The sequence below is a fragment of the Carassius auratus genome, chromosome 38 (assembly GCF_003368295.1).
Source record: "Carassius auratus strain Wakin chromosome 38, ASM336829v1, whole genome shotgun sequence".
Classification (NCBI taxonomy): domain Eukaryota; kingdom Metazoa; phylum Chordata; class Actinopteri; order Cypriniformes; family Cyprinidae; genus Carassius; species Carassius auratus.
Window position 1 is genome coordinate 6050834 of NC_039280.1, and position 12811 is coordinate 6063644.

Sequence of the window (12811 nt, forward strand, 5' to 3'; positions counted from 1 at the left end):
AGAGTCATGTTAAACCCTAAAACACTGATAAAGTATCTGCAAATACATCATATTTTTATGCAAATCAACACAGTAAACGTGTTCAACCAGTTAGTGATGTCTTAGCACTGACGTTGTGTTTACCTAGAGAATGAGCTGTGTAAGCGTGCAGCGCTGTGGGTCCTGAGCTGTGCTGGGAATCACTCGCTGCTGTCCCAGAATTCCCAGAATTCCCACTGCCACACGACAAGCCACCCGCATCACAATCTTCAACATTCCCGCCACTGTTACAGCCAGCGCCACAACCCTTACGGAGTCTGCAGTGAGAGAGATAAGCGCTGTTAGTATAACAATCATAACATGTCCATTCTAGTTCATTCAACCATACACACACACCTGTGCCATGTGTTGACGATAAAGTTTCGTATGTTGGCGATGCTAATTGGTCCTCCCAGTATGTGTCCCAGCTGGGGGTGTGTATTACAGTAAGATGTGGTCAGAGGTGAGACATAGATGGGATATCCGATTGGCTGGTCACATGAAGAGTTGATCATATTGCGTAGTGCTTGCTTGGCATTCTGGATGCTTCCACGCTCTGGGTTTCGGTTCCGCAAAAACACCAATTCCTGTTGCTGTCCCGCCCACAGACCGCGCACACACTCCTTATTCACCTAAGAACATGCACAAATGGACAATCATTTATTTGTTAATATAATACATCAGGGTTCCTCAAATCTTGCCCTGGAGGGCCAATGCACTGCAGAATTTATTTCCAACCCTGATCAAACTCAACAACCTCTGATTTTCTAATGATCCTGAAGACATTGATTAGTATGCTCAGGTGTGTTTAATTATAGTTAGAGCTAAACTCTGTAGAAAAGTGTATCTTGTGGGCCAGATTTGAGGATCCCCCATTGTATTTTCCCTGTCAGTCCACTTTCTTCCATTTGATCCTGTCTTTTTGTCCTCGCTCACCTTTATAACCCTGAAGCTGAGGTAGCGTCTGTTAAGCATGATGATCTTGTATTCATTGGTCCCTTCATCCAACACGTGTCTGAGGGCGAGCAGAGAGGGGGAGTTTGACAGGACAGCGCTGCGCCAGGCCGGGTCGCCCTCGTGAGCGATCACCAGTGTCTGCTCATGTGAAGAAATCGCCTCGAACAACACTGATGATTCCTCATACTCATCAGGGGAGGTGAAGTGATCCTGCAGAGAGAGTTTACATTTGGTTCAAATATACCCAAAAAGCATAAAATAATAAAAGTTACATTTGATGTGACAGAGAACAGATGACATTAAATCTTATACACAAATGTGTCTCACCTGGTGCAGTTTAAGAGACATGCGAATTGCAGGGACAACCACCTTCCTCAGCAGTTCCATGTCAGTAAAGATCCATTCGTCTCTTACAGATGAGATACGGAAATCTCCCTTAAACAAGGCATGCAGTCCATACAGGAAAGACTCCAGATTACTGTAACACAAACACACACCATTACTACAAACAAACCACAAAAAAAAATGTCTTAATAACAAGCTTCATGGAAAAACTCCAGTAGAGTAAAGGATTTTGCTCCCCCACCTGGACATATGGTGAGATGCAGTTCCCAGAGCTCTCCTTCCCAAAACACACAGACCATAACACAGCAAAACCAAAGCAGAGTCTTTCTCACTGTCCAATGGCTGCAAGGAATAGATAAAAAGGTTTTTTTTTTTTTTGCAGTTTGCATTGCAAACATTGCAACTTCTAAAAAGAAATTAATACTTTTATAGAACAAGAATGCAATAAATGACAATAGACATTTTTTAAACTACTAATAGAAAAAAAAAGACAATTAAATGAGGTTCTTTTGAAATAAAACCAAATCTTTTGAACTAAAAATCCAAAAATTCCTTAAAAATTTATAAAATGTTTCTTCAGATGAAATGTTTCTTCAGCTCCAAATCAGAATATTATAATTATTTCTGAAGGATTATGTGACACTGAAGACTGGAGTTATGACAGCTGAAATTTCAGCTTTGCATCACAGGAATAAATTACATTTTAAACTATATTAAAATAGAACACAGATACTTTCAATTGCAATAATATATTACAGTATAACTGTAATATATACTGTATGTACTGTACAGTACTTTTTTATCGCATAAATGCAGTACTTTTTTATGGCATAAATGCAGTCTTGCTGAGTATAAAACACTTTTTTTGTTAAAAAACATACCTAAAATTGTTAAATGGTAGCTTAGATTAATTTTAAACTCCTCAGCTTTAACGTATTGATCAGACATGTCGTGTGGCTGAGCATAAGTTCACCTTCTCTCTCTGTGAGTTGCAGTACTGGATCCAGCTGAGGTAGATAGAGCAGAAACTGTCTCTGGAGATTCCAGCCAGTCTGTGGTCATAGTCTTCATCAATATTGGGGTTAAAAGTCGGATCTAGGTCAACATAGTTTCGCTCTCCGCAGCTCCTCAAGCCCTCCAGAAGGGTTTCATTCGCCAGCCACTCCTCCAATGTAGGAGATGCAATGACATAATAAATGATGCCCTACAAACATATAAACAGAAATAATGAATAATTTTTTTTTTTTTTGCCTAGTCAATTATCAAAATAGCAGTTTGGAACAGGATTGGAAGATCTGTCTGCTGACCTTAACGTAGTATGTGGTGAGAATTCGCCGCAGATCAAACACCTGCAGCATAGACGCGGCACTGTTATCGGTGATGCTGTAGCCCTCCAGGGCGTATTTAGTGACCAGAACCTCCCAGGCCAACCAGCGCTGCCCGAACGCAGCATTAAACGACAACAGATGAGGGAGATGTCCAGGCTCACAGCAACAACAGCTTTCATCTTCTTCAACTCCCTCCGTTATCGCTTCCACCTCCCTCTGCTGACAATACGTCCCTGAGATAGAAATGAGACCAAATATTTTAACTGGACTTGTGTATATATATAATCAGTAATAACTTATTTAAAATATTATATGAATCCCTGGAAATACAAAGGGCTGTCTTAGCTACACTGCATTGAAGATGTAAATGATCTCTATTATTGATTAGTTACCTCCTCAATCTGAGCAACCACACCCCCACCTAGTCGCTGAATACTAAACAGGCCACTGTAAATCTTACTGTTACTAACTGATTTCTGAATGACCTGGGGTTTTTTTTATGCTTAATTTCTACAAATGGTGGACTAGGGTGAAAGCTTTAATTTTTCAATTTAGAGTACAGCGAGCCATAATATTTAAAAAGAGCAAGCAAAATACAGTTTTTCCATAATGTTAAATTTTCAAGAAATATAACTGTCAGAATTTATACCGATGTTCAAAAGTTTGGGGCCTGTAATCCATTTTCATGTTTTTGAAAGAATGTTCACCATCGTTTGACAAATATCCAGTAAAAACAGATTCTATTTCTATAAAATATTTTTACATTTTAAAACTATTTGTCTTCTATTTGAAAATATTTAAAAATGTGGTTTATTCCTGTGATGGCAAATCTGGATTTTCAGCAGCCATTACTTGATAATATCATTATCATAAATTGATAATATATAAATTAATATTTTTGTTACTATCAATGTTGAAAAAAGTTCTGCTTAATATTTTTTGTGGAAATTGTGATAAAAAATGTTCAGGATTCTTTAATGAATAGAAAGTTCACATGAAAAGAACAGAATTGGTTTGAAATAGTAACTAAGCTTTTGTAAAAAAATATCTTTGCTTTCATTTTTGATCAATTTAATGCGTTCATGATGAATAAAAGTATTAATTTCTTTCATAAAAATCATACTGACACCAGACTTTTGAATGGTATAGTGTAACTATTTGATTTATTGTTTGTTCTTTTTCTTTTCCTCTCCTCACCTCTAAACTCAAGTCCTCTGAGCTGGAAAGTGATGAGGCCGTTGCCGATCTCAACAAGGTGAACGAGAGCGTTGAGGTAATCAGATGCCAGGATGAAGCAGTCTCCGGTGCTGTAGTTTCCCCAGCGGCCCAGCTGCAGGTCTCCACATAGAGAATGCTGCAGGGACCGCGTCAAATGCTCATAGAAGATGGAGTTCAGGTTATTATCATCTGAACCTGACAACATGAGAGATGAGATGTCTGTAAAAACAAAACTAGTCCACCATGAGCAAATTACAAATGACTTTACATTTACAGAAGTTAATGCATCTAGTCGTACCTGGGTTTCTGTCAAGCTGTGAAGCAAGTCTAGTATTGGAGTGATCGACCCGCTTAGTACTAAAACACAAAAATTTAATTAACAATCTCTTAAATGTTTTGTGGGCTGGCCTAAAAAGGCCAAAGGAAATTGGAGATACTGATATTCAAGAGCGTCTTACTTGTATTCTCTCTCCCAGAAGCGCACAGGTCGCACGTAGGAGCTGATGAAAATGGCACTGCCGAGAAAAGGGTTTAATGGAGTGGAGAACACAGCAGACACAATGGCCTGTACAAACAACATGGCAGAGTCTGGAGGGGGCGGAGTCAAGGAAGAACACAGAGAATCACAAAGACACCTGAATTTGACAACGCCTATGAAATGTTAAATCTGGTGTGTTTAGGATACGTGGCACTGCAAACGGCTGGGCGAAGGCATGGAAGGCAGAGCCCCAAGTAATCTGCCACGGAGCGATGTAGGTATAAACAAACTTCAACTTATAAAAGAGCTCCCATAACTACAAAAAAAACCATATGACACAGTTATATAATAGACATTTTGTACAGTATCTGAAAAACAACAATTTAAAATGTAAGAGAAGCAGAGAAAGGTAGTATCATCTTAAGGACTTGTTTAAGATTTTAGATTACACTGCTTAATATGGCTTTTACATAAAACATAATGAAATTAAAAATAAATAAAATAAAATAAAATATTGAATTGAGCTACAGAGAATAGAGAGAAGTAGAGGGGTCTATCAAGTTAAGGGGTTTATTTTGTGGTAATGATTCCTAGAGATGAATGCTAGAGAACTAATGCTAGAGGAATGAGGCCTGACCTTGCTGAAAATAATGGACATCACGAAAAGATCCAGCAGCAATGTCTCAGAAAACTGCCGGTAGTCAAATGTGAAGAACAGGACCGTGAAGAGGACCGTGACATACTGATATGTTGGACTACTGAAGGAAGAACGCAGCAGCTTCAGCCCAGCAATAGTTATCACTAGAGCCCCCACCCTGAGAGAGAGAGAACAAATTCATTGCATGCTTGTAATAATAATAACATAGAACAATGTTGAGCTGATGCAAAACATTAAGGTGCAGACAGTCAATCAGTTGGCCAATAAAAAACAACTGTTAACAATGAATGAAAAACATTAAGAAGTGAGGTGAGATAGAAGAGGTAATACTGACTCTGTGTTGAGTTTCCTGGGGCTGGCGAGCTTCTGTGCGCTGCCACTCAGCTCATTAAGCACAACGAGTGGATACAGGATGTTTTTCTCTACAAAGAGCAGCCACACGTGTGTACGCTCAAACCACATGACATGGGCGGCACCTGCACATAGAAAATATGCTCATACTTCAGTACTGTTAATGCTAACTAAGCCCCAGCAGAATAACAATATTATCTTTACAGAACTTAAATTTGTGTCTTACCCCGGATCTCAAACTGATAGTACTCCCTGGTTTTGAGCAGCGGATGTGAGAAACAGTACCAGGGTAACTGCTTCCTCATCTGGGGCAACAGATAGTGAGTCAACAGCCCTACTGCCCCGACTAGACCGTACAGAACATAGCTCAAAAAAGGCTGGAAAAGAAGAAAGGGACAATTTTTGAGTTGGTCTGAATGAAAATGCAAATTTCATTTCCCGATAATGGCTGTAAACAAAGCATCACTGTGCTCACAAACGCTGCTTTATGAATTGAAAATGAAATCGATCAAAGGGACCAACCACCGCAGATTAGCGTCAAGCTAAGGAGGAAAATGAATAATTTAAGCGAATCACTTGTTGATGAGCAAGTAGGGTAAAAAATAAATCAATATTATAAGACATTGAAAGTGTTTTTTGACCTTGCATGCACATCAACCTGTTGTTGGGGACTGCAAAAACCAAAATATGAACCTTTCATAACTCATAATAGGGGCACTTTAATATGGCCATGTAACGTTATCGGCAACAACATGCAAATAATTAAGTGTTTTACCTGTAAGGCAATGAAGACAGTGCTGACGTGAATGGCAAAATACAGGACAGCAATGACAAGACACACAATCACATCTGACTGTAGTCTCTCGTTCTGTAGCCAGAGAGAAAGAAAGAGACACAGATGCATCATTCAAGACAGAAGAGAGCATTTGTGTCCATTCAAGTCTGATTTTATATATGTTTATGAGATTTATATTGCTCACCACAGAGCTGCGGAGTTTCTCAGGTAAAGGATCCTGAACTTCATAAAGGGGATCCTCTGGATTTTTCTCTTTCACATTAGGGAAGACCTTTGATTGCACTAATGAACTACACATATAAAGGACAATATTAAAATTCACTTAATTCAAACTAAACACAAAAAAGGTCTTTTTTTATTTAACCTTTATTTAACCAGATGATCTCACTGAGATTTAAAACCGCTTTTTCAAGAGAGACCTGGCCAAAATGGCAGCACATTAACAGTAAACATCAAATCTAAGACAGTAAATACTCAAAGAACTTAAAGTACCTAAAGCAGGAAAACTGCAAAAACTTGCACAAACCCACACACTCGCAGAAAGACTTACATGAGAACAGAGGGGTCACTGCTTTGGCGGCTGAGATGGTATGAAACAGCAACCAGCAGCCCACAAAATACTGAGAAAAGCACGGGAATGTGCTGAGGATCCCACGAGTCCTGAAGACAAACATAATATTATAAGGAATATTTAATGTGCTCAACCCAGAACAATCCGGCATCCATACAAATACAACTGAAATCCAGAAAGAAATGTAGAGTGATTCATCACCTTTAGGGCACCATAGCAGAACCCATAGAGCATCGCTATGGTGATGATGCTGCGCACAACACTATAGAGAGCTGAAAGCAGACTGGTGCATGCTGGGAGTGAAGATAGACATAACAATGAGAGTCTGAAACACCAATCTTTTCAAACACAAAAGTTTTGTGGTTTATTAAAGAAAAAGTAAGACCTTCGTTCATCTTCAGAACAAATATTAAGAGATTTTTGATTAAATCTGAGAGCACTCTGTGACATCAGTGGTTCAACCGTAACTTTATGAAGGAAGCTACCTTAATACTTCTTGTGCACAACGAAAACAAAAATAAAAACTTTATTCAATGATTTCTTCTTTTCCAGGTCAGTCCGCCGCCATTCACGAGAGTACCACGAGGCATGAAGAGAAGTCCTTATTTTTGTTTTCTTTGTGCACAAAAAGTATTCTCGTAACTTTATAAAATTACAATTGAAGCACTGATGTCACATGGAATTTTTTAAAATATGTCCTAACTTCCTTTCTGTGTCTTGACCGTGTTAGTTCCCATGCTGTCTATGGAGAGTCAGAGAGCTCTCGGATTTCATCAAAAATATGTTCATTTGTGATCTGAAGATGAATTAACGTCTTACAGATTTAGAACGACATGAGGTTAAGTAATCAATGACAGAATTTTCGTTTTTGGGTGAACTGTCCCTTTATCTGAAATTTACAATAAGGTTCTATTTGTCAACATTAAGGCAAAATAATAATACAAATTACTTAAAAGCATTCATTAATCTAAAGTTTATATTAATATATTATTAAATCAAAAGTCATTAATTGCGATAATTAATAATTTGATAAAATTAAAAGGAATCATTTCAGAAACAATCACAATGCATATGCTTATTTTTCCCAGTCCTAATGTAAAAGTGTGCATATGTTTTACCATTTCCTCCAAAGACATGAATGTCAAGTTGCTCAAGCAGGTACATGACGAAAGTGTTAATCTGAGGAAGCAGCCCAATGAAGAAGATGATGGGAAAGCACAGGGTGAAAACTGGAGAGAGAGAGAGAGAGAGAGAGAGAGAGAGAGAGAGAGAATGTAAAGCTTGAGTGCTTAAGCCTCATCACATCAGCAGGATTTTCTCTGTACTCTCCTCTGAAATGTCTTTCCACTTTTATAGGAATGCTGAGAAAAATCGTACAGCATGCTGATTTCAATAAAAGAGCAAAACAATTACTGCTACATATTCATCTGGGAATTTATGTCCTCGTATGTATCAGCGCTTACCAATGAGGAGATTGCGTGCCTGAGACAGCAGGACAGAGCTGGTGAGAGTGACTCCATACAGAGACACTGCAGTGGAGCTGCTGTTTACACTCCCATAGTGCAACAGCCAAATCAGCCCACAGCACAGACAGAAATACACAGGCCTGCTGTAAGCGATGATTCGATTATGACCCTAAACAAACACGTACAGAAGGCAGAGAAAAACATTGCATCATAACTAAGATCCCCAATCTGTCATTTAACTTTAAATGTTGTTGTTTTTATATTCAACAAAAAGTAATGCATTTTCTGCAATTAATTGCATTTTATCATGTTAGGTGCTATTAATTTAATAACATGTATAATCATGAATAGGAATAAGTGCTGGGGGCAGCATGACTGAAATGCATTTGAAAGAAGTCCATTTTGCTCATCAAGGCTGCATTTACTTGATCAACAATAAACAGAAAAAAATAATTATTACTGTGAAATATTACGACAATTTAAAATATAACTTTATTCTACTTTAATATATTTTAAAAGGTAACTTAATTTTGTGTGACGGCAAAGCCTAATCTCCTTCAGACATTACTCCAGTCTTCAAAGTCACATGATCCTTCAGAAATCATTCTAATATGATGATTTGGTGCTCAAGAATCATATTTATAATTTTCAAAGTTGAAAACGGTTGTGCTTGGATACCAACATTATACAAAACATCATCTTTTGTGTTCAGCAGAAGAAAGAAATGAATACGTGTTTGGAACAACTTAAGGGTAATAAAATGATGACAGAATGACCTACTTTTTCTGGTAAACCATCCCTTTAATCACCGAAATTAACACAATCATTTTTCCAGCACTAATTCACTTGCTTTTAGCTCATTGTTATTTAGTGTGTTACTGTTTTTGAATGAGTTTTACTCACATGTCGGGGTGATGAAGAGTCGGGTTGGACACTCTGATTTAAGAACAGAAAGACAAATGTTCATTAAAAATGTTTCGTTAAATTGGTGTGTATTTGAAAAACGTGCAAATCTCACCTTCAGCAATGAGTACTGGCAACTGGCAATAACGAGGCAGAACTGAAAGACCCAAATGTCAGTGAAGAATCCATTAACTAGCAGCACAGAACCTAGGAAGGCCACAAGAACTGCCAGAGCCACTGAAAGCACATTCTCCAGAACCTCTCGGTTCCTGAATAACACACAGACATGTATCAGTATATGAGCTGAGACACATCAGTAATTCACATTAATGTGTGTGTTTGTGTGTACCTGTCGAAGAGGGCAAGTAGTGTGAGTCTGTCAAAGTGCATCCCGACCCACAAGTACGGCAGCAGCCACAGGCGGTAGTACTGCTTGATTTTGTGTGGATGCGTGTGTGAGTGTGTGTGATTATGTGTGGAGTCCTGCGAGCGGTGTGGTGCCTCCTGAAGGTCAGGACTCCCGTCCACATCGTGCTGTTCCAACAGCTCTGGGTCCATGGACAGCAAACGATTCAGACGCATCTGAGGAAAGGAGAACTAAGCCAGGGTGAGTTTACACACACACACACACACTGAGCTCATTGTCTCAACTGTGCTGCTTCTCACACAAGCACTATTGTTTGCAATTCATAATCTTATACTGTATGTCAATGTATTTTCTCATAGTCTGTGGCTGAATTACATCTCTGAGTGTTTGCATAAAGAAAAAATTCAGTGTGTGTGTGTGTTCAGTAGCTCTCACCAGGTCATGAGGGTAAAAACGAACTGAGGTAGAACTGGAGAGGTGGGAGTCTGTTTCCCTGCAGAGAAAAAGACTTCGCTAGCTCTGAGATATTCAAGAAAGGATTATGGGTTCTAGTTGTTCTGTACACTGTGCTGTATTATAGTAAACTAAAACTAAATCTAAAACCATTCAGAAAACATTTCACTTGAAATAAAATAAATGTTTACTGTAATAAAATAAAAAAATTGTTCCAATTTCCATTTATATTTTATTTTACTTTAGCTAGTCACCAAAGCTTTTAGTTCAGCTTTATATACTAAAATGACTAAAACTGAAATATGAATTGATACAAACTATATAGACGTATTTAAAATGAAAATGACAAAACACAATATTACTACAAGTTTACCTAAAACTAAAATGTGAACTTTCTAAATAAAAATGATAAATTAAAAAATAAATAGGGGTGAGCTGATCACGATCAGCCGATCGTTAATGCGCATCTCGTCAGTAAAGCCGGTTCTCTAATCAACGGTAAATTCCATCAGGTGCGTGATTTCACATAGAGCAGCTGTTAACTGAGAAGATGTGCAAATAAATGCTGAAAATGAAGTGGATTTGCACATCTTCTCAGTTAAAAATGGCTCTGTGTACTAACAGCTGCTCAATGTGAAATCACGCACCTGATGGAATTAACCGCTGATTAGAGAACCGGCTTTACTGAAGAGATACGCATAACTAAATACACTAAATAACTAGATACGCACCCCTATAAATAAATCTAAATATTAATAATTTTAGTATCACATTAACAATACTGGCTGTAACTCACCAGAGGTTGTTAGATGCTCGTCTGGTTGCAGGTTCAAAGTTCACCAGGGACATGTCACATCCTCCGACCTCATAGAGAGGTGGGGTCAGCTTCCCTGAGTCACACAAACAAACAAGGGGTCAGGGGTCACATAGCAGACATCACATAGGGTCATATTAGTGTGGCAATTAAGCCTTTGCCACAGACAGGACACTGACCCCCAATACAGGAGTTAAAAAATTTATAATATTAATTGTTATCGTTTCCATTATGTGATCTGATCACAAGTGGAAAACACTAAATGCAGGACAGGTCTAAATTGTGTCCAAAACATTTAGTAATCTGACCAAATAAAACCAAATTCAGAAACACTTGTTAAAATTTTAGCCCATTAACAAAATTACATGAGTTTATGGAATGAATCTTCAATGAAGTTAATACCATTTGTCAACAAGACCTAAAGTATCCTTTGTCTACAGATGCATTTTGCTTTATTTTACATTTTAGCCTCATAAGCTCATAAAACCTACTATATCGTAATTGTTTTGTTTTTGCCTATTTAAAAACAAGAGATATTTATAGACCTATAGATGCCTTGTTAATCACGAGAGGAAATAAGCAAGCATGCTCCCAGATTAGAAGCAAACCTTAACTGCAGCAGTGGGAGTGCATCAATACCTCTAGACCACCAGGGAAGAGTTTGACTGACCAAAGAAAGACCACGTCACATTTACATGCATGCAAAATCTGATACAAGATCATGATTATCAGTGTAATCAGTGTAATCCCAAACACACAAATAGATGCAGAAAAATCAGTAAACCGATAAATAATGATTAAATCCCACAGCCAATACAACTTGTCAATATGATGAAAACCTACAGATGCACACTGACTGAATATTCATGCATTGACTGAATATGACATGCAAATGGAATGTGATAAGATACAGCATGCAAGCGTGACAAATAGTCTGACAGACAACGTGCAAATGTGAGACACACAGGATGCAAATTAAATATAACAGGCAGGTGTGATGATAACAAGATGATGTGACAGACAGGCAATTTTACAGTGCATACCAAAGTCATCCTGCAGGCTGGCCACGCCCACAGTAGACACCTTATCCAGACAGCCCTCCAGCTGCGCACTTCCATTCCTGACCAGCAGGGAGGTGCTAGTGCTCAATACCGTCACCTGAGACGGCGTACGGGATGGCTGACCTCTGACCTGTGACCCTGAAGCTTGAGATACCTGACTCAGAGCTTCCTGCAGACTGGAGGAGCAGAAATACATGATTCGGTATGACAAACTTTAAATGTGGGACACAGGGATATATATATATATATATATATATATATATATATATATATATATATATATATATATATATATATATATATATATATATATATATATATTATGATACCATATAACACTTTGTAATAAGAGTCACATTAAGACTTCCCAAAATTTAATTCCAAAATACGTTTGTAAGTTTTGATCTGTGAAATGTTTTGGAAGGTAAAAAAAAAAGAACTCAATGTTTAAATACTTGTGCCCATCTATAAAGTAAGAGTAAGAGTGTGTGTGTTTGTGTATATGAAGACAAGGCAGACAAAAACAGAACAAGGAAGGAAGTGCAAGGTCACATTTTAGAGAGAAAAACAGACAGATGGTGGTGATAGACAGAGGAAAGGAGTTCTGGAAGCGTTATGAGAACTGAGAGGAAGTGTAAAATGAGAGGGCTGCTGAACGGGAAGAGAAGAGGATGAGTATTCTGATTTCATTGCCAGAAAAAGCAAGAGCGAATTTTGAGGTGTGTGTGTGCAAACAGAAGATCACCAGGTAGAAACAGAGTGAGGGATAATAGATGGCTTTGTTCACAATGCACAAAAATCAATTTTTTATCTTAACTTGCAAGAGCCAAAATCTGAAATTTTTATTTGTTGTTTATTAACTGACTGGTCACTCAGGCAACCAACCGACTAGTCAGTTTTGAAAATGTTGTTTGGCACATTCCAAATATCTACATAAGTTGCCATAGAAATGAAATAAGCATCAGCAAAACAAGTGAAATAAGAGAGTTGCTGACTGTCATTTTGGAAAGGGATGATGGGAGAACTG

General features: G+C 38.1%; 1 protein-coding gene across 4 annotated transcripts in view; it reads right to left on the bottom strand.

The window, feature by feature from the left end:
- LOC113056776 (pecanex-like protein 1) overlaps positions 1 to 12811 on the bottom strand; it is a 33171-nt gene that overhangs the window by 8660 nt on the left and 11700 nt on the right. For 3 of the 4 annotated variants that reach the window (XM_026223626.1, XM_026223624.1, XM_026223622.1), the window contains 26 exons: positions 11767 to 11960; positions 10706 to 10799; positions 9892 to 9949; positions 9439 to 9686; positions 9205 to 9358; positions 9090 to 9122; positions 8184 to 8355; positions 7839 to 7949; positions 6922 to 7013; positions 6700 to 6809; positions 6334 to 6439; positions 6129 to 6221; positions 5580 to 5730; positions 5337 to 5478; positions 4982 to 5159; positions 4552 to 4660; positions 4325 to 4454; positions 4165 to 4223; positions 3846 to 4061; positions 2628 to 2881; positions 2294 to 2524; positions 1562 to 1662; positions 1303 to 1453; positions 955 to 1185; positions 376 to 650; positions 124 to 296 (listed from right to left, as the gene is read on the bottom strand). In XM_026223626.1, coding sequence (XP_026079411.1) covers positions 124 to 296; positions 376 to 650; positions 955 to 1185; positions 1303 to 1453; positions 1562 to 1662; positions 2294 to 2524; positions 2628 to 2881; positions 3846 to 4061; positions 4165 to 4223; positions 4325 to 4454; positions 4552 to 4660; positions 4982 to 5159; positions 5337 to 5478; positions 5580 to 5730; positions 6129 to 6221; positions 6334 to 6439; positions 6700 to 6809; positions 6922 to 7013; positions 7839 to 7949; positions 8184 to 8355; positions 9090 to 9122; positions 9205 to 9358; positions 9439 to 9686; positions 9892 to 9949; positions 10706 to 10799; positions 11767 to 11960 — 3866 coding nt within the window. The remainder of the gene's footprint in view (positions 1 to 123; positions 297 to 375; positions 651 to 954; positions 1186 to 1302; positions 1454 to 1561; positions 1663 to 2293; positions 2525 to 2627; positions 2882 to 3845; positions 4062 to 4164; positions 4224 to 4324; positions 4455 to 4551; positions 4661 to 4981; positions 5160 to 5336; positions 5479 to 5579; positions 5731 to 6128; positions 6222 to 6333; positions 6440 to 6699; positions 6810 to 6921; positions 7014 to 7838; positions 7950 to 8183; positions 8356 to 9089; positions 9123 to 9204; positions 9359 to 9438; positions 9687 to 9891; positions 9950 to 10705; positions 10800 to 11766; positions 11961 to 12811) is intronic. The other variant, XM_026223625.1, reaches the window with a different exon arrangement.